General features: G+C 38.1%; 1 protein-coding gene across 1 annotated transcript in view; it reads left to right on the top strand.

Moving 5' to 3' along the window:
* The first annotated feature begins 730 nt into the window (after positions 1 to 730).
* LOC129261789 (gamma-aminobutyric acid type B receptor subunit 2-like) overlaps positions 731 to 26,183 on the top strand; it is a 37,000-nt gene continuing 11,547 nt past the window's right edge. Inside the window, exons 1-7 of the mRNA XM_054899827.2 lie at positions 731 to 868; positions 2,439 to 2,609; positions 9,699 to 9,869; positions 16,689 to 16,880; positions 17,876 to 18,151; positions 19,466 to 19,526; positions 19,643 to 19,732. Of these exons, the coding sequence (XP_054755802.2) occupies positions 788 to 868; positions 2,439 to 2,609; positions 9,699 to 9,869; positions 16,689 to 16,880; positions 17,876 to 18,151; positions 19,466 to 19,526; positions 19,643 to 19,732 (1,042 nt within the window). The 5' untranslated portion in view covers positions 731 to 787. The remainder of the gene's footprint in view (positions 869 to 2,438; positions 2,610 to 9,698; positions 9,870 to 16,688; positions 16,881 to 17,875; positions 18,152 to 19,465; positions 19,527 to 19,642; positions 19,733 to 26,183) is intronic.

Genomic DNA, 26,183 nt, shown 5'->3' with positions numbered 1-26,183 from the left:
AGGATTGTGTGAAAAAATGTGTGTGTAAATGTGTATGAAGGAAAATAATGTGAGGTTTGTTGTGGGTTTGGATATTATGCAAATTAGAAGATTATGAAGTATATTATGTTTGTGTCCAGATCTTCCAAAGATATTCAGGCCTCTTGTTTCGTTTTAGTTATCAGACCCCAAATGGAATGAACCCAAAAATAAGTAGAGAGACATTTTGAATGGGCACGTATAACCTTAATCTTCTTAAATTCGGAAAACCCCTATCCTCGTCGAACTAAATTAGATAGGGCCTATGTGTTACATCTTTAAGGCGTAAGAAATCAGTGTTTTAATGACACGCTGTATCCACGAGATTCCTTACAAAATAATTAGAGAGTGAGCTGTTTCAAGACCTGCACTTAAATAAGTACAATATATTCTATTCGAATATACAAATTGTAACCTATGATATTGTAATCGAAGTATTTATTCAACTAATTGTATTCAAATACGAAATTACTTCCTTTAGATACATCTAGCTCTCTCATTCCCACTGCTCATTGTAAATTAATCGAATGAACCAGCTTCTTTTCATTGACGCCCACGATCCTATATTGTTCGATTTTCCATTTCACACAAATTATCCTTGTGAAAGTCGAAGGTATTTTTTTTTCATATGAATGGAATCGAATTCCTATCCATTTTATTATTCGTATAGATATATGATATTGATAAATTCATATCATATTTACTTTCACAGTGCGATACTGGAGTCGGAGTAGACGCCCTCTACGACCAGCTGTACAGGAAACCCACCATGTCCATGCTTCTGGGATGCTCCTGTTCCGATGTCTCGAAGAGAGTTGGTCAGATCCTGCCGTATTGGAACGTGGTCATGGTAGGTAAGGGCTCGTCCAAACCTTTCTAGATTATTAACACGGGGAGAACTGAATCCTGACAATGTAAGGTGGAAGAAAGTACACCACTGACCGGTCGTGTTACAGAAAGACCACGCCCTCAGGAGTTAGCATTAGAGTTTGAATCTAACGAACTTCTTTTTCAATAGTACCACTTCCTAAGAAGAATATGCGACGACGATTTCAGGATATACAATCTACCCATATATCATTAATATAGCCTTTATAAAATGTATATAATCAAAACTTTCATGGATAAATGTTCAAGAAAGGATCTTTATCAATTAATGTAATGTTGGAGAGATATCTAGATATGTTTAGTGTTTGTTGTTGCTGTTTTTTGTGTAGGCAACTGTTATGTGTTTTTTATCATAAAGAAACAATTGATAAAAGGAGGTGTCATCCCTTTTTTAAAGGACAAGTCCACTCCAACAAAATGTTGATTTGAATCAAGTCAGAAAGGCCCAACAAGCATTTTATCAAAATCGGATGTAAAATAAGAAAGTTATGACATTTTAAAAGTTTTTTTAATTTCACACAAAAGTTATATGTACATCCTGGCCGGTATGCAAATGAGGCGACTGATGACGTAGTCATCACCCACTCACTATCTTTCTACATTTTTATAAGTAATATGAAATATTTTCATTTTCTCCTCATTGTCATGTGAAAAAAAGTTTCATTCCTCCATGAACATGTGGAATTACCATTGTTGTAACTTATTGATGCTCAGTCATTAGTGTCATTATTGTAAAAATAGAAATATTGTATAATTATTTTAAAAAGTAAAAAAGAAATAGTGAGTGGGGGCCTTCGTCGACTGTCCTATTAGAATATCACAGAGTTGTGCATATACCTTTTTTGTGAAAAATAGGCGATTTTTTTCAAAGTGTCATAGCTTTCTTATTTTTCGTCAGATTTGGAAGAAATTTTAAGCATTACGCTTGTTTGATTTGTGTCTATTGATTCAAATCAACACTTTTATGGGGTGGACTTGACCTTGATTGCTGTTTGATTTACATTAATGCGCCTTACCATACATTTTAACATGCTTTGATGATGAATTATCGGATTTATCAATGTAATGAATATAGCATGATAGGTGAGACAATGCTCAGTTGGTCTTCATTGTAACTTAATGATCCACGTATCAGATCATTATTCGTTTTTTCTTTCTTCAAATTTACCTAGTTTCGTTTTATATCAACTTGTTTATATTCTATTCAATCCATTGTAACATTATATTATATTTTATATTATAATATGGGCAATCCCATAAAATATGTACGTCCGACCCCCTAAATGTGGGACCTTCATGAAATTTTCTGTCTCTTATTTCTGGTTCTAACGAAAGTCTGTAGTGTTCTCAAAGGACTATGACCTGGTCAGTTTATAAATTGAAGTAAAACTTGAGAAAAGTGGGGGTCGGACGTACGAAAAAGTTGATCGTTTTTGCCCATAGTTATGTATATTTAATATTATATTATATTGTGTATTATTTCCTTCTAAAGCTTATAAATGCAATCTCCGATGTGTCTTCTTTGTTCACAGGTTTCGTACGGTTCTACTTCAGTGGCTCTGACCTCCCAAGAATATTACCCGACCTTCTTCCGGACAGTGACCCCGGATTCTTCCCACAATGCAGCGCGAGCTTCTTTTATTGAGCACTTCAAATGGAACATGGTGGCCAGTCTAAGCCAGGAACAAGAGCTGTTTTCGCTGGTGAGTTAAAAATGTTGATGAATGAAGTTAGCCTTTAAAGATTTGAAAATTATTTGTAAAATCAAACATATTTTTAGACCTATTTCTCGCTTACTATTAGTAATATATTTGAATCGCCATTTAATAAATGGGAATTTATGGTTAGATCAGATCATATTACATGTATGAAAATGAGGCAGCTGTTTGCACGTATCGTCGTAAAATCCAAACTTAGGAATGTTTATTAATTTTTCACTCTCTGGTGGATTTTTTTTTAAACCTTGCCTCATTCCCTCATTTTTTTGCTTCGATTAAAATCAACTCGACGTCAGAGAGAATTTTCCATTTAATCATTCTAATATAGGTCCTATTTGACATTTATACTTTTATTGTACTTTTTTAACGCGAAGTATACCTATGCAGCGCTGTGCAGCGTTTTGTTACTGAAGGGGAAAAGGCGTTATATCAAATGACTATTGGATTGGATCAAAACCTTTTTTGATAATTTCAGTGAGAAAAAGACAACACGTTTCATTCTGAAAAAAAAATCAATGAAAACTTTGAACTCATGTTGTGTAACATCCCTTTATAACGGCTTGATGAGAGAACATAACAAAACTCAATAACACACACATCCCCCCACACACACGCACACGCGGTTACAGCGTTCGTATAGGGAATTTTCGCAATAACTACGCAGGCGCTTTCTATGACGCAGATAATCTTTTCTCGAAAGCCCTTCAATGACCAAACAGTCTTTATCGAAAATCGGCTAATCAAAACAGCAGTGTCGTCTCGGTCTCTGGACAAACGACATATTTGCAGCTTTTCATTGGGGCAGAATCTGCGGATTAAGGTCAAGTCCAACTCATAAAAATGTTGATTTGATTCAAAAGAGAAAAATCAGACACGCATAATGCTGAAAATTTCATCAAAATCGGATGTAAAATAAGAAAGTTATGACATTTTAAAGCTTCGCTTATTTTTTTACAAAATAGTAATATGCACAATTTAGTCACATGCAAAAGAGAGAATCGATGATGTTCCTCACTCACTATTTCTTTTGTTTTTTATTGTTCGAATTATACATTATTTCAATTTTTAAAGATATGACAATAAGGACCAACTTGACTGAACCATAAAACGTTAAGCAATGGTAATTCAACATGTTCAGGGAGAAATAAAACTTTGTTTCAAAGGACAATGAGGAGAAAATTAGAATATTTCATAATTCATATAATAAAGTACAAAAGAAATAGTGAGTGAGTGATGTCATCAGTTCCCTCATTTGCATACCGACCGGGATGTGCATATAACTGTTTTGTAAAATTAAGCGAAACTTTAAAATGTCATAAATTTCTTATTTTACATCCGATTTTGATTAAATTTTTCAGTGTTATGCTTGTTGGATTTTTCTCTTTTTATTCAAATCAATTTTTTGTTGGGGTGGACTTGTCCTTTAATTGCTGTCCCTGCCCACCAACTGTCAACAAAAACATCTCAGCTGTCCATTGCGATTTGACTTGCATTTTCAAAGGAATTGGTGCGTTGTAGAAAGTGTCTGCTTAGTAATTGCGAAAATACGCTATCGACACACACACGCATCACACGCACACATGCTGTCACTCTGCTGTCATGGATACTTTGTGCTCCTGCATTAGTTCAATGACCCGTGCACCATTCATTTCTCAGCGGGAAAGTGGAACTGACAACCAGTAATCAGTGAGTTCATTTTCCTAAAAGCCTTCTGGTAAACATGGCGATAATGCCTTCCCTAAATTGAAGATTTAAAACTCATTTTCCATGTTCCACCATTCCCCCATCTCCCAAGCGGTCCATCCCGGTAGTCTTCGATCCATGGGAGGAAGGAAAATCGACGATGAGGGGGTGGGGGTGTTTGCGAAACGTTTATAACATCCGCGAATTTTTCCTCCTGAAAATGTAACACCTGTTAACACTCTGAATCTGGTCCAATATTTATTTGTTTAAATCATTATCTTCGTGACTATGTTCATGATTCTATTTCTTTTCATTCCCTTTGATTTTTTTATTATTTTTATTCCATTTTATTGGTAATTGCCATTTTTGTCTCGCCTGCGTAGCGGAGCGAGACATAGGTATCACTATTTCCGGCGTCGGCGTCGGCGTCGTCGTCGTCGTCGTCGTCGTCGTCAACAATTATGTTGTACACCCAATAACTTTCTATAGCTTCGAGGTGGGATCACCGAATTCTTACCAGAGGTCCATCTCCTGAAGGCACAGGTCAATTTCGAATATGAGTCGAATTTGAATAAGGTCAAAGGTCAAAGGTCAATGAACTTTCCATGACTGGCACTGTGCTGTGTTGTACACATAATAACTTTGTACACCCAATAACTTTCTATAGCTTCGAGGTGAGATCACCAAATTCATAACAGAGGTCCATCTCCTGAAGGCACAGGTCAAGTTCGAATATGAGTCAAATTGGAATAAGGTCAAAGGTCAAAGGTCAATGAACTTTCCATGACTGGCACTGTGCTGTGTTGTACACATAATAACTTTCTATATCTTCGAGGTGGGATCACCATATTCATACCAGAGGTCCATCTCCTGAAGGCACAGGTCAAGTTCGAATATGAGTCGAAATGTGAATAAGGTCAAAGGTCAATGAACTTTCCATGACTGGCACTGTGATGTGTTGTACACATAATAACTTTCTATATCTTCGAGGTGGGATCACCAAATTTATACCAGAGGTCCATCTCCTGAAGGCACAGGTCAAGTTTGAATATGAGTCGAATTTGAATAAGGTCAAAGGTCAAAGGTCAATAAACTTTCCATGACTGGCACTGTGCTGTGTTGTACACACAATAACTTTCTATAACTTCGAGGTGAGATCGCCAAATTCATAACAGACGTCCATCTCTTGAAGGTACAGGTCAAGTTCGAATATGAGTCGAATTTGAATAAGGTCAAAGGTCAATGAACTTTCCATGACTGGCACTGTGCTGTGTTGTACACACAATAACTTTCTATAGCTTCGAGGTGAGATCGCCAAATTCATAACAGAGGTCCATCTCTTGAAGGTGCAGGTCAAGTTCAAATGTGAGCCGAATTTGAATAAGGTCAAAGGTCAATGAACTTTCCATGACTGGCACTGTGCTGTGCTGTACACACAATAATTTTCTATATCTTTGAGTTAGGATTGCCAAATTCATACAAGAGGTCCATCTTTTGAAGGTGCAGGTCAAGTTCAAATGTGAGTTGAATTTGATTAAGGTCAAAGGTCAATGAACTTTCCATGACTGGCAATGTGCTGTGTTGTACACATAATAGCTTTTTATATCTTCGAGGTAGGATTGCCAAATTCAAACAAGAGGTCCATCTCTTGAAGGTGCAGGTCAAGTTCGAATGTGAGTTGAATTTGATTAAGGTCAAAGGTCAATGAATTTTCCATGACTGGCACTGCTGTGTTGTACACACAATAACTTTCTATAGCTTCGAGGTGGGATCGCCAAACTCGTAACAGAGGTCCATCTAAGTCATAAAGCATACATGTAGTTTTGACATGCAGTCTCTTCATGACTGCAATATGCAGGCGAGACAACGCTTGGCGTTTGCCTTGTTATTTCGATGAACGCGTTATTTTGAAATTCATATGCCGCATGCTGTAAAAAAACCCACGCCGCTTCTTATATTTCGTATTCATGTTTGCATTTCACAAAGTGCCATTGTACCCACACCCTTCTACCGTGCCCACGCGGAAACCGGTTTAATGTTTATATGCAAATCCGGTACAGTGTCTCGAACAAGAACTAGTTTAGGATACTTTCCATGCAACGTATGCTAGAATACAAAATGAAGAAACTACCTATTAGTGACTTATGTCAGGAAACCACATGAATGTGAATTTTGAAGTGGTAGGCCATGTGGGAGTGACAGATGATGAATTAAATGTCGGAGAATGGAGAAGGTGCTCGAAACTCCATTTTACGGTGTATCTGTACTTGAAGTTTAAAGGTACCCATTAGTGTCGTCATCGACCCATTGAGTTGTAAAACCAAGGGGGTATATTTTTAAGCGCGTCGTGGTCTAGTGGTTCTGACTCTCGCCTTTCAAACAGAGGGTCATGGGTTCGAATCCTAGCCATGGCGTGTTTTCCTTCAACAAGAAATGTATCCACACTGTGTTACACTCGACACAGGTGAGGTACATGGGTACTTGGGTACATGGGTAATTCACTCCTCTGGTGAGAGACTTTCACTCTTATTACATTCACGTGGACTTTGTTTGAAACATGTAGTATGTTCACTCGAAATTCAGTCCAAATTTAATGGTCATTGACGTCACTATAGGGGAATGAAAAGCAAGTGAACAAGTTCAATTATTTTTTAAAGAGTATGTTTGAAAGGAATTGAGTTAAACAAAGAACAATAAAGAATCGTAAAACAAAACAAAACAGAATGGTTGATTTTAAATGAGAGTAGATCTGCACCTGTCTTGTTCTATCCAATCACGTTTATCTTTAAACATCGTAGCCTTTATTATCGAGCAAATGAGAACAAAATTATCCCTATCCTTGGATCAACCACAACAAAATTATATCATTCCCCGACCAGCTTCGCGTCGATATAGGCAAGGACATAATGATAAATGAAAATCAATGAGATTTTTTTCTTTTACGATTGTGGGTTTGAGAGGTATACATATAGCTCAATGTCATTGGCAATTACCTTTATGGGAATCATCGACCTTTTATCATTTGCTGATTAATGGTCCTTCTGTTTTCCTATCACGTTGATAGTATACAGTTTCTGCAGTTGTGCATTGTATGTGATATGGCCTTCTTACACACCATTATGCAATCATTGCGAAACTAAAATTGCATGCACGTTTGATTTCACGGTCATGTTATTTGGTCACCAAAAATCATCAGTTTATTTTCATTTCGTCCAATGCCAGTTCGTCCAATTGCCAACTCGTCTACTATCATTTGGTCTACCATCAGTTCGTCCAACATCCACATGGTCTAATTGCCATTTCGTCCACTCGCCATTCCATCTAATAAACAGTTAGTCCAATAGCCATTTAGTCTATATACCATTTTGTCTAATTAGACTAGGTGTTAATAGGGCAAAATTAATGAAAAATAAAACGAAAATATTAGACAAACTGGTTGTGAGCCAAAAAGTTAATTGACGAACTGGTGATTAGACGAAGTGATGATTAGACCAAATGGTTATTGCACAAATTGATGTTAGAAATGTTGATGGACAGAAAGGCATTAGACTAAATGGAGGTAGACCATGTGGTGAGTGGACCAGTTGGCACTGGATGAATTGGCAATTTACCAAATCATCATTCATTTAACAAAATGATTTTATTAAATGAATTCGATCGTGTACTAAATTATATTTTTAGTTTGTTACCATTAAAATATAAAATATTGGTGAAATAAATGATATAGTCGTGTGATTGCAATAACATGAATAATGGAAATATTTAACAGTTTATGATAATTAAAATGGCAAATAAAAAGGGAGCACAGATTGTAATTATAGCGTTCGGCATTGTGACCTAATCGTGCAAGAAAGCATAACATTTTCAATCAATCAAGAATTCAATTTATCAATTAAGTCATTGGTCCATCAATTCCGACAGAACTGCTTCAAACTTTCCAGCATCTACGATCATGACTATCCACACGACGATAAACCGAAAGCCTCTAGTCTCTCCTTTCGAAAATACATTGTAATTGCATGCTAGTGTCCATGTTGTCTGACAGAGGTCCCAATTTGTCTATAGGCCGGTACGTCACATTTGATCACGTGGTATAATGTGATCAGCAAACAGTAGCTCTGGTAATCGATTTCTATCTGTCACCTGTCGGATTTTCTTTTAATCTTACCAAAACGCCACCCAAATCATGCCAGTGCCACTTTTTTGTATCTGAAAGCCTATATCCTTTGCCGTCTTGTACCGCTTTCTACTGTAGATGCATGTGCAATGTTCTTTCTCCTCTTCTGTCACTTTTCCTCCAATTACCAGTTCACGGTTAGCTCATGATCAACTTTTCTCAAATGTCCTTTGTGATTTTTCATTAGGATAAGCACTATCATTTTCAAATGTAGATGTTGCGTAAGCTTCACCGGTAGAGTATTAAAATTCCAAGAACAAAAGGCATTGTATAGACCAGGCGACTAGAATAGTACATCAGGGATAAAGTTTGGAAATCTGTTTTATTGTCTGCTTTTGGCACATTTGACTATTGTTAGGCTACTGTCAAATACCAGTGATTATGAATGCTCTAATTAGTCTTCAGCTTGGATGTGATAAAATGAATATTTTGAAAGGAATACATGAATAATCATCAAATCACAAATGCCTATGTCAGTGAATTTGAAAGCCACCTTCATGGCTTATCTCAAATGACCTTTTTCTGCTTCGTGCGCAGTTTACAACCGTGAACAGGCTTATTAACACCCATCCCACAATCTCCTCGTGCCACAGCCCCCCCCCCCTCTCTCTCTCTTATTCTACCTACCTCATTCAGTTGTTCTCTACCCCACCCTCTCCATGTCGAGCTACTTCCTATTCTGAAGTAAACTCTCTTCTTGGCCGTGATCTCACTTTCGTTCGTTTATCAGCCGGCATACCCAAATCTATGACCACCAAGAAAGACCGAACAAGAATCATTAATGGACTCAATGGCGGACCATGACCAGGAGGAGACAAAGCATTGGAGGGGCACAGCATTGTTCACAAAGAATACAGTGCCCCTCCAATCATTTGTCTCCTTCGGGTCACGGTCCGCTACTGAATGGACTCATTTTCCGACGGCTTTGGAGAACTAGAGGTGTTGTGAAAAATGTTTACAGCCCAATCAGTTTGTTTTATATTGTTATATTTATTTTGTTCCGTAATCAGCAAACGTCGTGCTTTTTAAACTTTTCAAGAGTAAAATAAGGCGATTAGTCATCGGCCTATAACTTAAACATGTTATAGTTGCAGCAAAGTATTGACAAATATGACCGTCTGGCGATCAGCAGTCTGACAACATCTTTAAGACACACCCTTATGATATTAAGTATTTTCTTCCCTCTCCTATCTCTACTTCCCCCTTCCCTTTAGGCCCAGACCACGATGAGCAAGTACTTCGAGAGCGATACGAACATCACTTTCTCGGCTGTATTAAGTTTCGTCGATGACCCCGGGCCGCAGATACAGCAATTAGAAGAGAAAGATGCCCGTATCATCATCGGAAGTTTTCAAGAGGACGCTGCCAGGGCTGTCTTCTGCGAGGTGAGTGTCTCCACCAAAGATGCCAGGGGTCCGTTGCATAAACAGTTGCGATCAAACGCAACTCTTGAAATCAAATGCAACTTGACTTTCAACCAATGAAATGCGCGTATTAGAGACTTGCGCTTGATTTTTTTTGCGTTTAATCGCAACTCTTTCTGCAACGGGCCACAGGGAGTGTTTATAAGAAAGTTTGAAGTAGAAAACCCAGCTTTGGAAGACCATCGGTCGTTCGATAATCATCATTTTTTTCCAGTCAAGAATAACCTGATGGCTGAAATTGAGGACCCAGAACATGAATCAATTCAAAATCTGTTCTTTCCCAACGTTATGTTTACGTTAAAAGTACATGATGCATTATCCAATATTACATTGATGTCGAATTATTTCATCTGTTTACCATTACAAAACAATATTTTACCCGATTGTATATCGGCAAGTGACGGCATTCACCTTTTTTCAAGATTCGAAGCCATATGGCTGACCATAGATCATTCATAACTCATGCAAAACTTGATACATCACCCTTCCGTAAATTGAGTAGCAGATTGGTGTCAGGAAGGCCGGTTAAGAATGACAAGAATGAAAATGGTTCAAATGGTTTTCCGTAGTGAAAGTCGATATTGTGTGAAAATGTCAAGAAATCGTTTTGCCAGCAAGAAAAAGGAAAACCAGCATTGAAAATCAGGGGAGCCTTTCATGAAAGGACTTGCCGGACGTTTTATCCGACAGTTGTCCTAGTAAGAGTGCTTTCCGGCCAATCAATATCGAGGACATTTGTCAGATACAATAACTTGTCGGACAAATAAAATGTTGATGAAACACCCCCCCCCCCGGCCTGGATTCGGTTTGCTGGTATGACTGTAGCAGCAGTCATAGCAACACGGGTCGTGTGGTCCAGTGGTTAGAACATTGGACTCATAATCGCAAGGTTGTGAGTTCGAATCCTCACTCCGCCATTGTCTCCACTTTGATTTAAAAAAAAAGGCCCAAGAGTAACATCTGTCGTCTATATTATGACTGATGAACCTAGACGTAAAATGTTTTCTAGGTAATTGGATATATACCAGCTTGGCGTTTACCAGCAAAACGCTGTCCTGCCGAGCTCCTACGGGGGTTACCAAAAAAACAGAAACAAACAGAAAAGCAGAGACCCTTTGTCCCCATAAACCTACTTTCCAAGCTTTGACCATGACGTCAAAAGATTTAGTTTTAGGCTCATCATCATTATATTCACAAAAATAATAATGATAATAATAATAATTATAGCTGGATTTATAAAGCGCTTTTTGTCTGAGGATACCAAGCGCTGCTATTATTACCCCGGATTTAGCTCGAGCTACCATCACCGACGCTCAGTGCATTCAAGGAATTAATCCTGCCGGGTACCCATTCACCTCACCTGGGTTGAGTGCAGCGTGCACAGAGTGGATAAATTTCTTGCTGAAGGAAAACACGCCATGGCAAGGATTCGAACCCACGGCCCTCTGTTTGAAAGGCGGGAGTCAGAACCACAAGACCACGACGCGCCCACACCACATATCGAGGTGAACGTACTTGATGTCATACGGAAACAGGAACCCATTCCAGGTTTATCAAAGCTCAATTCACCTGGCGGAAATGATCCCAATTGCTTCAAAGATCCAAGGTGCTATACTCCATATAGACACAAGACGACAGGATGTATAATGAAATCGATCCGAATCACCACCTTGAAAATGTTGACAAAACTGCATTCGGTGATGACCTCTAAAATATCCTGTCAGGTGTCACGGCATAAACAAACAATTAGAAAATAATCAAAGCACTTGGAGATAATTCCCAAGATACGTCACAGAAATTACCTTTAATTCTTGATTCACCCTGGAGAGATTGGAGTCAAAGGATGCGAGAAAATCAGTGACGGCTGGAGAATTCATTTATCCCCAATTACCTGGCGCAAATGGCCTTTCGGTTTCTTTAGATACGAGTTGTCACTTTGCAAATTGATGTACGCCGATATTCCTATGCCAGAGTGCTGCCGTCGTCCGTGTTTTCAGTGTCATTGTTGTATAATCGTTTCGTTCTACTTATTTACCCCTATATAGGAAGCATTGGCAATGTAGTTTTCATGTTTCTTACTTTGTTGAAAAGAGTGATTGTTCACTTACTTAGTTTCTTCTTGAGTTATGCTTATTTTGTTTTGTGTATCATGCAGAGCAGAACTTGATTAATTCTAAGCAATCAATCAGTTTGACCATTGTTGATCTTGGTGCTAAAATATTTTTAAAATGGCATTACAATTCGTTGTAGAATAACCTGAAAGAATCAGTGATGGTAATAATTGATTCCGTGTTAACAGATATTGAATTCTGAGTTGTTGTTTTTTAACCTACAAAATTCTAGAAACAATCCTGATCATACTCGGCCCCTGTTTTAGTTATAATCACAAACGCAACTCCCTGGATTGCTATTAGAATTACTTTGAATCAGTTTTTTCATCATTTGGCAGTTATCATACATGATGTTTGTCATTACCGTGCTCGAATCTCAACTTTAAGGGTGTAGGCCTATCTGTAACTTAAGTAGAAGGTAACATAACATTTCATGGATATGAATTTGAATATATGGATATCTGACGAAATTTTGTGACTGGTGATCAGGCACTTTGACCCGTATTCTGAAGTCGGGTTTAATATAAAGTCTGGTTTTCAGTTGTGGTTTAAGTATGGAAGGCCAGTTGTTACATAAATCTCTAACAGTAGAGGTACAATGTATCAGCTCATTTGACTCCCAAACATTATTAACTGCCATGGGAAGGATGAGTATGACAGTTGTCTTCACCATTAAATAATTAGTAAAGAGCACAGTAAACATGAGAAACATTCACTGTAAACAAAATTTGGAAACATTTGGCTTCCCATAATTTTAGCACAGAGTTAGACCATGGTCTAATTTAAACCCGACTTCAGAATACGGGCCTTTAAGTACAACTTATTCAGGGTTCACTAAACGGATTGTTACCACATCTGGGTCCCGTTGCAGAAAGAGTTGCGATCAAACGAAACTAAAAATATCTCGCGCAACTTGATTTTCAGCCAATGAAGCACCCGTATTCGGGACTTGCGCTTGATATTTTGACTTGCGTTTAAACGCAACTCTTTCTGCAACGGGCCCGAGAGATGTTTAGCTGGAGACATTATAAGCTTTACAGACCTGATAATTAAAAAAATTAGCGGCCAAATATCCATACTAAAAAGCATTTGAGATGTAATATAAATCTGACGTCATTTTGTTTGCCCTTTCTTACCTTTAACAGTATACGTTACTATGATGTTTTTGAAAGAGAGTATGCCCAAATGTACTTCAAAGCAAACCGTATTAAAAATATGATAATTTCGACTGTGTGATACCAAGTCTGCCGCTGTAGTATAATATATGTTTGTTATTTCTTACAGATCCTTAAATGAAATTACCTTAATGGTAACTTTTTTTCATCAGGGCCCCGTCTTACAAAGAGTTACGATTGATCCGATCAATCGTAACTCTATGGAAATCCATCAGTGTCATAATTTTTTCTCCAGGATATCTGCACAATGTCCTTTGTAAACAAAGAGAAGCACAGAGAATTTTCAAGAAAACAATGAATGCTTGAAATATGCATCATAGTTAGAAAATACTTTGAGCGAACATGCATAATAGATGTTGACGTTGCTGGCCGTCCATAGTTGCGATTGATCAGATCAATCGCAGCTCTTTGTAAGTCAGGGCCCAGATTTCTCTTAAGGTTATTACAGGAATTGAATTAATCTGATTTGTAATGGAAGTACGAAGAGATTAAGGAACATTCTTCCACAGGATACTGATGTGATTAACTGCAATTAAGCTTCATTATAAGCCTTTTTCCTAATCGAAAGGAAACGGCGCTCTATCAAATGTCTATTGGATTGGATACATGGAAAGACAGGGTTAGGATACCGATCTTTAGCAAAAGAACTAAAACCAGACCGAGATAAGTTTTTTAAAACCGTTTAAGAACAATATGTGCGCAGTGGGAAATAGAATCAAAAGTAACGAGAGAATAAAAAAAAGAGAGCAAGACCTCAGTCTGTAAGACTGCTGTAAGACCATGAAAACTTGCTTGATCTTTCAACAAACTTTCAAAGATCTCTGAGGTCTTTCATGATTCCTGATGGATCTTTCAATGGTCTTCGTGGTCCTCGTGAGTTCTAGAAACTTTTTGAAACGCTTCAAAACAGTCTTTCAGCGGTCTTAAAGGAAAATTGTCTTTTGATGGTCTTTCAGAGTTCTTTGAGGGGTCTTTCTGAGCCATTACACAGAGATTACAAATTTCAGTGATCTTGGAGACTGCTGTTAGACCTTGCCAATTTTTGGTCTTTGAAAGGTCCTTTAAAGGTCTCTCCTCTGTGGAATGGGGGCCTTACATAACGGAGTTTTCGCATCGCGACGCAGAACAGATCAAAGAACACAGTAAATGTATTGAAAATGCCCGTCAAATGACAAAGAACAGCTCGGAGGACTTTGTCGAAAATTGGTGAACCGGAACAGCAGTTTCGGAGCAAACGTAAAAATTGCAAATACGTCGTTTGTCCAGAATCCAGGACTAAACTGCTGTTTTGATTCACCAGTTTTCGACAAAGACTTCTTGATTGCTTTTCCCCTTAAAGGGTATTTGACAATACATTTTCAGTGTTCTTAAAAGCGTTTTGCGTCGCGGGGTGAACCCACCCCCCTACTACTGATAGGTGACGATGAACTAGAATGCTCTAGAGGTCGTCTAAGCCTTTGAGAATCCATGCTAGACACCAAACAAACAAGATGCTCGAGGGATTATATGTTTGCCTGATCATCATCTACATGGCTGCGCAAATTAGCATTAATTCTTCATGGCGGATTTCATTCGGACGACGACCGCACTGTATACAGTAGTTTACGGACAAAACAAACAAAAAATATGACTGAGCGGAAAACGGACATGACCTCGTGCGTGACCTCGGACCGATTTTGCGAATTGACAATAATCATTCTACGACAATGGCCCCTGAATTGATTGATTGGTTAACAGAAAGCACGAAGTGATTACGACCTGTGCGGGACAAAGCCAGAAATAGAAATAAATCTGTTGAAGTGGTGGTTTGGATTATGCATTGCGTGATTGAATCGGGGTTTTCTGAATGACTGATGGAGGAAGAATCTCATTAGTGATTAAATGACAAGATCAAGGACAGTTTCAATCTTTCATATGGATAGAAAAGTCAGGCATCCATTTGCTCATTTTCTGGAGGATGTGGTATCAATATGCATTGCTGTCCTTTTCATTAATTCTGTTTGTCATTGGATAGCATGAAGATTAGATTTCAAAGGATAGATTTACTAATGGAATCAAATAACCTCACATACACGAGATGCGTACATGGCTTTCCATTATACCTGTTGATGAAACTGAAAAGAATAGATTTGTTTGGCTATATATATATGTTAATACAGATTGTGGGTTGGAGTGAATTTCAATTTCCATTTGAATATGATCTTTTTTCTGTACGCAGTCTCCTATAATAATTTATATCGTGACAGAATATATAAGAGTTTGGTATATGTCTTCGGCCTTTTACAAATTACACCACATAACGATTTTGATTTAAATATGCTTTATTTAAAATGTTCATTATTTTATATTATCTTCATATGCTTCTGTACTTGTGTGTCTTAATCAGATGTGAAAATAAATTTTGAATTTGAATGCAATTTTGGTTGTTATTGTTGTGTTTTGAAGGGAAGCATAAATTCATAGAATTTGTATACCAGATTCTATAATACTATAAGGAGTAGGACTCATTCATAAAGTCATTTATAATGGCTTACGCTATCTCCCGCTGTTGAGTGCAACTATACGTAAACAGTTTATACCTCTTTAAGTTGGCAGCATATAGTGAGCCTACAGACAAAATTACTTCAGGTTTGTAAATCAATCGTTCTTTAATCCGCCGAAGAGTCACCCCATTGCAAGAAATCTGGTCACGATGCGCAACAAAACTCTGCCATTTGTTGTGGAAATCGTCTAGTATTGTCCCAAGACGCCTCATATCTTTCACGAAAGTAATCCGGATAGAATGACAATGTGATCATCATCGAGTCATTCTAGACAGTACCAATACATCCGTGTACAAATAAACGAGAGCTAATAGTGCTTACTTACATCACATGATTCGTAATCCATCGCGAGGCGCCACATAATTGGCGGGTGTTTGCAAATCACAACCAAAACCAAACGCTTCGGTCTCTATAACATTGGTTGTTCTGCTGAACTACGTTGGTTCCACTCACCAATGGCAAAGATTTTTTTTAAAGACCCCCCCCCCCAAAAAAAGTTTATTTTTAGGTGAACAAAATTATCATTGTTCATTTTTTCCTCACATTTAAGAGCCTTTTCAAATGTCTGTCCACGCGCAAAAGCTTTCCAATATCACTGATGACTTGGTCCATTTGTATAAATCATACTGTTATATTTTTCCTACCATCTGACGGTTTATGACATATCCCTGGTTAGTACAGGTGTATGATGCTTGTTCTTCTTCTCAAAAGTTCTAAAGATTTATTATCCTTATATCCTTGTTACTGCCCTTAAAATTATTAGTGTGCTGATGTGTCTAGAAGCGGCTGGGAAAAGCAACATTGTTATTTTCAGCTGACTTCGCTTTTGATATTTAAAATGGAAACCACAATTGGGGAGGCGATCTTTTTGGGGATTAAAGTGTGCAGTCGTAAAAGTCGTGTCATTATTACATGTACGTTTTTTCTGTCACCTTGTATCCCTCGCCTTAGGCCTACAAGCGGGGCATGTACGGGGCAAAGTACGTCTGGCTCCTGGTGGGGTGGTATATGCGGGACTGGTGGCTCGTTGAAGACGATCGGATAGACTGTACACCCGAAGAACTCACCGAGGCTGTCGAAGGCTACTTCGCGGTAGACAGCATGGATACCAACATCGATGACCGGATGTCAGTCTCGGGTCTGGTGAGTTCCTGGCAACAGTTCTTTTGATCTTTCCTCCATTCGGGTACTATTTTTGTTCCATCTGTCATTATCCTGCCCCAAATCTGTCTATGAGCGAGGCATTTCAATTAACAACTGACCAAAGGGTTAACAAACTTTGAATGTAGTTCTTAGTGGCTGAATTCGGTCTTTTCATAATTCCCGATAAGATCGCATGGCCTTTGAATAAAAATCGTTCATATTTAGCATTTGCATTATTTAAAAAAACGTTCTGTTCCTTGTAAAAATCTAGTAGTACATTACGGGTTCTAAAAAAAGTGAAAAGTAATTCACATGACGGCACGCCTTTTCGTCATTATGTTGTCTTTGAAGTTGTGATGAATCACCTCTCAATCTTTAGTGACATCTTGGAGACATTTCTGCGAAAAATTGCAACTTCTAAATTGTTTTTCCCGTAACCTAACCGGAGGTTAGAAAGACTTGTCATATCTCCTTGGTTTGCTATTATTTTGTATTGACTCACTACTTACAAAATGATGCCTGCAGGTTCCACTATGTTTCAATGGTTATTTCCAATTGGTCTAATGCAAATTCGTCCTATTGCCAACTCGTCTGCTACCGATTGGTCTAATTGCCATTTCGTCCACTCTCCATTTCGTCTAATAACCAGTTGGTCTAGTAGCCATTTAGTCCATATACCATTCGGTCTGATTAAACTAAGTGTTAATTGGGCAAAACGAATGAAAATTAAATAGGTATTAGACCAACTGGTCATGAGACGAAATAGTCATAGACGAACTAGTGATTAGACTAAGTGATGATTGGAACAAATGGTTATTGCGCCAAATGGTCGATAGACGAGGGGTTGATGGACGGAATGCATCAGACTAAATGAGACTAAATGAAGATAGACCGTATGATGAGTGGACGAGTTGGCCATAGACGAATTGGCAATTTACCGTTGCAATACCACTAGCCACTTCGTTTCCTTAACAATTTCGTAATGTACTGTACAGACATCGTCCGAGTTCCGAGAGGAGATGAAGGAGCGTGGTATCGAACACCTCTCCACCCACGCTGCTCAGACCTACGACGCGGTCTGGACCATCACACTCGCTCTCAAGGAGGCTATGCGGAAGGTTGATCCGACGCCGAGCAACGCATCGATTATAATGACGACCACGAAACCAGTGATGAGCGACGTCGGACCGACAGTGTTTTCGTATACTGATGAAGGCATGAAAGATGCGCTTATCAATATCATGTCTGACGTCAAATTCACAGGTGTTTCGGTGAGTCTGATATTTTGACCTTTGTATATGGCTTTCAGACCTGAGATACCCAGGGCCCTGGGAACGATTTTTTTTTTGCTGGGGGTGCTGAAGTAAATTTGACAAGAAAAAAAAAAGGTTTTCACACAAATTAAGATCGTTTTGGTCCCAAGAAATTTGACAAGCAAAAAAAGAAAGGGTTTCAACACAAAATGGTGGTCATTTTCAATACATTTCACCAATTTGACACACATATACCAGAATTCCAGGGGGTGTTGTCTATGGGAAATAATACACGCAGCACTCCCAAGAAAATCTTGGGATGCTTCAGCACCTCCTGCACCCCCTCTTCCCAGGGCAATGGAGATAACGTGTCCATTCGACATCCTTTTAGCCTGAAATAAAAAAATAAATCGCAGACACGCGATCTTGCAGGATGATAATGATAGCTTCGCACCTTAGCATCCTCATCCCGTGCAGCATCCCAATTTGACAAACATGATTAAAGAGATAATATGTATCTATGACTTTTTCGTTAAGAAATGAACTATTAGTATACATGTACCGTGTGCACTCGAAAGGATTTTCAGTAATTAAAACATGAAAGGCAGTTCGGAAAGAAAATCATATTGCATGCAAAATGAAGTGTATATCCATGCCTAAATGACACGTGTCAAGTGATCACCATAATTATCGTGTAATAGTCATGAAAGAGGTGGTAGCAGGGGCCGCGGAGCGGCTTTCAAAGTGGGGGGGGCTGAGCCAAAAGTGGGGGGGCTGACCATGCAAAAAATCACAATCATATGGTAATTTTTTCGTTTTTGTACACGGTTTTTGAAAAAAGTGGGGGGAGGGCTGAAGCCCCCAGCCCCCTCGCTTCCGCGGCCCCTGAGTAGTAGTTGTAGTAGTAGTAGTAGTAGTAGTAGTAGTAGTAGTAGTAGTAGTTGTTGTTGTTGTTGTTGTAGCAGTAGTAGAAGTAGTAGTAGTAGTAGTAGTAGTAGTAGTTGTTGTTGTTGTTGTTGTAGCAGTAGTAGAATTAGTAGTAGTAGTAGTAGTAGTAGTAGTAGAAGTAGTAGAACTAATAGTAGTAGTAGTAGTAGTAGTAGTAGTAGTAGTAGTAGTAGTAGTAGAAGTAGTAGAACTAATAGTAGTAGTAGTAGGAGAAGTAGTAGCAGTAGTAGTAGTAGTAGCAGTAGTAGCAGTAGTAGCAGTAGTAGCAGTAGTAGCAGTAGTAGTATTAGTGGGGGTAGTAGAGTAGTAGTAGAAGTAGTAGTAGAAAAGTAGTAGAAGTATTTAGTAGATTCTAACTCTTTTTTTTTCTTTTCTTTCATTCAGGGACCAGTTTCATTTGTTGGCCCAGATCGATTTGGAATCACCACTTTCAGACAAAATCAAGGTAACTTGCTTCAATTTGACTTATCCTTACCCCCACATATACAATTAATGATGGACATTCTATTTTCTTGTATTATTTAATCGATTTACTCTTCATTTCTCTTCATTTCTCCTTAGATGGTGAATTGAAACGCGTTGCCTTATATTTTCCTGAGAGTGAACTCCTAGACTTTGAAACAGAGGGAACAGTTCCTATCCACTGGGCTGGTGAGTGAAATCATTCTTCAGAATTTCGTATTTAGGTATCAGAAAGGTCACATAAATGTTGGTATCTATATTTATAAATGTAGATAAACATGAAGAATGTGAAAGGATATACATGGATCATACTTATAAATCCAGTCATGTCCTTGCAAATGTATAAGAAAATGTAGTAAATGTTCCAGTTTCAGAATTGCGTAGGATTTGATGTGTGCCGACAGAAGTAGAGCGAGATTTCCATCACTCCCAAAATAGCTATATACCTTGCTTGAAAACTAAACCGAATTTATCATTTTGATCTCTGAGACACTGAGAACTGTTGACGGTCAACGACCTGGGTGGAAATACGGCCGCTTTAGTCAGACAGAGAATCGATGGTAGATTGTAACACCTAATATTTCAAATGTAACCTTTTCTATTCCTCTCCACAAGAGCCATTTCTCTTCATCGTGTTCATTGCATTTGAAGGGGCACCAGACAAGTGGCCTCGTTTTTCATGTGGAGTAGGACCAACAACATGAGTCTGCTCCAAATTGCACTGAAATACATATACATTCAATTGCAAGCGATGGTTAGAAGTCACTCACCCCCCTGCGCTCCAATAAAAAGTATCCTCCACGTCACAGTTGTTTCATTATAACTATAGCCAACCGGCGTGATTTGCCTATATTGTATTGAACATTATCAATGCAATAGAGGAACATTTACTGCAGATTGGAACTTGGGCAGTAAATGTTCATGTGGTTTGGGGATGGGAATCCTTGAGCTCATCTCTCTCTCTTTTGTCTTCTCGAGACTGGCCGTCTATCCCTACTTCCCCCCTCCCAAACCCTGACCTTTGCCACAATTCACACACTCCTGCAAACTGTCCTAACCCCCATCACTTAGCTTTCCGAAAATTCCTTGGAATGGATCCATTCATTGGCTGGTATTCTGGTAAACTCCAGGTTTAACCCCAGACTAAACAAGAATTTTAGACCACGCTTTTGTGGAATTTTAGGTTTTCGTCTCATTACCCAAAATAAGGATAACCGTACCTGTGACACGACATTTTGCATATGCCACCATAGCTCAGGTCTTAATATCTCAAAAGGCGTAGGATTGGAGTTAGAATTGTAATAAAAATTTTGGTTCAGATTAATGAAAAGATTAGGATTAGGGTTTATTTAGTTTTGGAAATTAGAGTTTATGTTTCGCTTAGTGTTCAGATTTTCCATCGGAACAATTGTCGCCGGAGCAAATGTCATCGAACCAATGTACAAAGATTGTTCAATGAAATTTATTATTTTATCATCATATCATATTCCTTTCACTTTATAACAAATTTTTATTGCGCCATTTTCACCGCATGAATAAAATGATTCGTTTTTGGTGAATTAGGTGGCAAGTGGCACCCCATAAATATCGGCTTGGTTAACCTTGGGTTAAATAAACCACTACTCTGAGATACCAACCAGTATACATCTGCCACGAAATGACTCTATTTGATACTTCGTAATCAACCATCATTTTCCGGAAAAAAGATTATAAGATATATAGGCCTATTTCAGAGTTCAGCGGAATAAAAAAAATATCATCAGTATGTAATTACAAGCGAACGGTAAAGAAGACATACTACCGCATCTCTGCTGTGGTTTTATTCTTCATGCATGTTGTAATAGAAGTAGATAGATGGAGACAACAGAGACAATAAGCCCGGGTGAAGTTAATGAAGACATTGTAATATCACTCTAAAATATCATCAGTCTGCTTCCTACAATCATTACACGCGCTCAATACTTTAATCAAGAAGGATTGACTGTGCTTGGATTACCTCGTATTATATCTCATAAAAATTACCTTTTCGAAACAAAGTGGGTTGGACAGTTTGAGAACCGATGACAAATGAGAGGATCCGTAGCATGATAATGGAGTGACAAAATCGATTAGGCTATGAACCAAATGACAGGCGGGGAAATTTATTACACGAAGCGAGCGTTGCCCATGATAGAGCGGTATAAATTGCCAATTTGTCTACTGCCAACTCGTCCACTCACCACATGGTATACCTTCATTTTAGTCTAATGCCATTCCGTCCATCAACATTTCGTCTAACAACCATTTGGTTGAATCATCACTTCGTTTATGACCACTTCGTCTCATAACCGGTTGGTCTTATACCCAGTTTAATCTCATTCATTTCGCCCAATTAACACAATTAGTCAAATTAGACCAAATGGTATGTAAACTGAATGGCTAATGGACCAACTTGTTATTAGCCGAAATGGTGAGCGAAAGAAATGGCAATTAGACGATGTGGATATAGTAGTGGTCGAACTGATGGTAGACCAAATGATAGGAGACAAGTTGGCAATTGGACGAATTGACATTAGACGCATTGGAAATAAACTGATATAGCTTATTTAGGTGATGTGTTCCTATCCGCATACGCTTTCGGTATTGTTCGCGCAGCCGAATGTTTAACGTATCGTTTTCAGCCAACTAAACCAAACCCCTTGTCATTAATTACCAGGGCAAATGGAAATGAAAAGGGCTTTTGGTTGATTCGTAAGAGGTACCTTAGGCAAGGATGTAAATGCGAGCAACAAGAACGGGTTTGAAGATTGCCGTTCGGTCTCAAAAAACAAGTATCATTTCTGAGAAACAATACCACATGATGCGGCTCATTAGATCGCGTTTCTCCGTCTCATCTGACATTTTGCTGATGGACGTAATTCCAATCGCTCTTCTTCCTATCTATCTCTCTTGATCGCATCCACTTCCAGTGCCTTATTTCAGCTCGTATACCGGACGAGACTAAAAGTACATGTGGCATTCTATTACAGTAATGAAACACGCCGCCAGAGAATATGTTTGAGTATGATTTTATTTCCACTTTCTTTGTCCTTCTTTAACCCGGGATCTCCTGGGATGACTTGCACTTTTTTCGCCATGGTGGAGTGTTGCTGAAATGATCGGGTTTGAAGGAAGAGGGTCTATATTTATAATGGACGGTGAAAATCGGAAATCGCTATGATAGATTTATACTTCGCTGCAACATTGCATTACACTTCAAGTATTAGATAACAAGCGTGTTGAATCCACCGTTTCCATGGCTTAATACAATTATTGACCAGGGCATTGTCTTACAAAGAGTTACGATTGATCCGATCTATCTCAAACATATGGAAATCTATCACTGTCGTATTTTTCTCTAGGATGAATATTGTCATTTGAAAACAAAGTTTAAGCAAACTGAATTTTCAAGAAAACAGTGAATGTATGAATACACGTAATTTCTAGAAAATATTTTGAACAAACATGTATGTTAGATGTTGATGTTGCTGGCCTTCCATAGTTGCGATTGATCGGATTAATCGCAGTTCTTTGTAAGACGGGCCCCAGATCATTAGAAAGGGAGAGAGGTTTATAACAAAATAAGCGCAGCAGTAAGGTGTAGGTTTATAAAATATAGAAATATTTGTATAAAGTTATATAAAATTATTTCATGTTGTAATTATCATGATTATCATAATGGTTTGACTAGTAGGGGGGACACAATAACTCTAAAAATGTTCCCTTGACGACACAAGTTTCGTAGACAACGACCCCTTTCCTGTCAAATATATATGAATAAGTGTTTAACCTAATTAATCCTCTTGTTTACATCCTTAAACCAAGAATTTTTATTTTATAGGGTCTAGGAAATATTGTGATTGTAAAACCATATCTACAGATTATGTCATCAATCATGTTTCTATATATGCGTTGTTGCAGTGGCATAATGAGCCAAAAATGTTGATGGGGCCAGATATGGCGTGTCAGGCAAAATCTATTTTAAAAATAAAAAAAAGCTGCGAGCGAGCAAAAATGTCTACATTTTTAATTACAAAAGTTCAATTCTGTGATAGCTTTTGAGATATATAAAAAAATATCATATTTTGCAATTCTCTCTTTCCTTTTCTCTTTTTTAAGATCTTGGTTGTGAAAAATTCGGGGGCACCCCCAGCCACCCCCCCCCTTCTGTAGGCCACTGTATAGTTGTCAGGAACTATTGAATTAACATTTCACAAATACCGTTTTGAAAAGATAATTCTCAACATTCTGATACTTTTACAACACTCAACCAACTACTTGCAGCTTTTTTCCATTTTAATCAATTATTCGCTCCGTTTGGCAAACTTATCCATCATAATGATTATCGATTTTTGTCGAATTACGCGGGTGTTTTTTAGTTTTATGTTCGATTCCATTTAGAGCTGCATATTGTATTATTGAGTAATGATATCTCGAAACAAGTGTATAACAATACTCTTGGAAAAGATACAAAATGATGAAAAATCTTTAAGGGTTAATAGCAAAATCATCAATCTAGGACACGAACCGTTGTTGAAATAAAATCTTCATTATTTATCCTTCTTAGGTTCCAGGGTATATCTGATTTGTTGTATAGTCCGCAAACAAAATTTTGTCAGCAACATTTCCTATCATTATTATTGTTTTATTTTCTCGTGCGCATTGCGAACAACTGAGCTCTCGAAATAGTCAGATTCATTTTTTTTCGTAAGATTATTGAGTCGTGAGCATTTTATCGTTTTATCTTCATATATCCCTGTTAGTATTTCTTATATACTAATAGCTTATTCCTTATTGTTTATTCAAAACCTCTCAAAAAATTTTAGTTTCATTTTTTCGTAAGATTTAAGAATGGTAGGCATATTTGTTTTTCTCTTTCGCGGATGAACATGAATCTGTAATTATTGTTTTAATTCATAGATTCCTGCTATCATTTTCTTTCTACTAATTGCTCAAATTTACTCGTAAGATAACCAATTAGTGTCCTCATTGCTATCACTGATTCCAAACTTTTTAAGGTTCAGAAAAGCCCGATTCAAGATCTGTAATAAACATCATGAAGGGTGGGTATTTGCTCCCTCCCCCACACATCCTTAAACTTTTTTTTTCAATTTGTAGCCGATTAAGAGAGCTCAGAGGAGGCGAATGTGCCCCGACCGCAAACCGTAAGGAGATACCCAAGTGTTCACTCGCTGGTAGAGCTCGCATCAACGATGAAACTGCTGCCTCCATGGTATTCTTTGTGTGGAAAGCGATTGACAAATGGAGCAATTTGTGCTCATTCACGTAGCGGGTGTATCAAATAACACCCAAATCCAGGCCCAGGTCGCAGCGCACACATCTAACGACGCCGCGATCGCAGTCAAATGGCGATTTCGGAAATTGATTAGAGGGGGAAAGAGGAAACAAACTCAACATCTATCATTTATTTTGGCATATCTTGAATGGATGAAATATTTCGGGTTGTTGGCGAAAGGAGGAGTGATTTTGTCGAAGTGACCAGGGGGGGGGGGTTAGGGGCTGCAAGCACCCCTTACATGCCTTCCGGATGTTTAGCGTTTTATTGGCATCATGACTGTTCGAAGCCGCTATACAGTTTATCAAAATGGGAGTATGTACTATTCAGCAATACCCTTAGTATTCATTTTCAACTTCAACATTACTTGAGAACAGAAATTGCGCTCGAAAAAAAACACCTTTATTGCGTGGGAGGGTACAAAATGGCCCTCAAATGAGTTCTATCTTTGAAAATCGTTACGATCTTTAAACATATAGACATGACAGGATTGTTAGTGTTACACGACGAACTCACCTAATTACCATTTCCTTTCTTTCCTCTTGCTTTTTTTTTATTTTGTGTCCATTTCAAAACGTTTTTAATTACTAAAAAGGGGCTTTCTGCCCTTACCTCATTCCATGTACCACCCCTTACTAAATACCATCTACATTCCATATCACTTCTTCATAGTATAAGAGATCGAAAGATAATATCGCCCAGAAAAATTCGCATTTTGACTTCTATTTCCCTAAACCCCATGCACCCCACCCTCGAGAATAGATACGTGTCCGCCCGTGCATGCTTCCTAGGGAAATTGTGTTTGTGGACCGGGTCAATCTGTATTAACTACGATTTTTTTTTTATGATCGATGCTATTTTGAGTCAAAAGGTCAATGTCGATAGGTGTGTGGGATTACTCTATCTGTTCAAATCAGATTTGTTTGAGGGTATATCAAGCTTGGTCATAACCTGGTATTCAAATTGAATGTCATGATATTTTTTTTCTTGACAAAGGGGCAAAAGGTTAGCGATTGTTGTACCTCATTTGACCAATAATAAATTGCTTAGAAAAAGAGCAAAATAATGACAAATGAATAAGTAACTTCATATCTTCTGTAGATAGCAGTGTGCAACACAATTCATCATGGGAGATAATTCGTTGATCAGATGAAGTATTGGTCTTCAAACAGTCTATTTCCCAGAGGCCCGTATTCTGAAGTCAGGTTTAACTTAGACCATTGTCTAACTCTGTGCTAAAATTATGGGAAGCCTAAAGTGTCAAAATTTTTATTGAGTTGTATGTTTCTTATGTTTATTGTGCTCTTTCCTGATTCTTTGATGGTG

This window comes from Lytechinus pictus, chromosome 5 (genome assembly GCF_037042905.1).
Source record: "Lytechinus pictus isolate F3 Inbred chromosome 5, Lp3.0, whole genome shotgun sequence".
Classification (NCBI taxonomy): Eukaryota; Metazoa; Echinodermata; class Echinoidea; order Temnopleuroida; family Toxopneustidae; genus Lytechinus; species Lytechinus pictus.
This window is presented reverse-complemented; position numbering and strand designations above follow the sequence as displayed.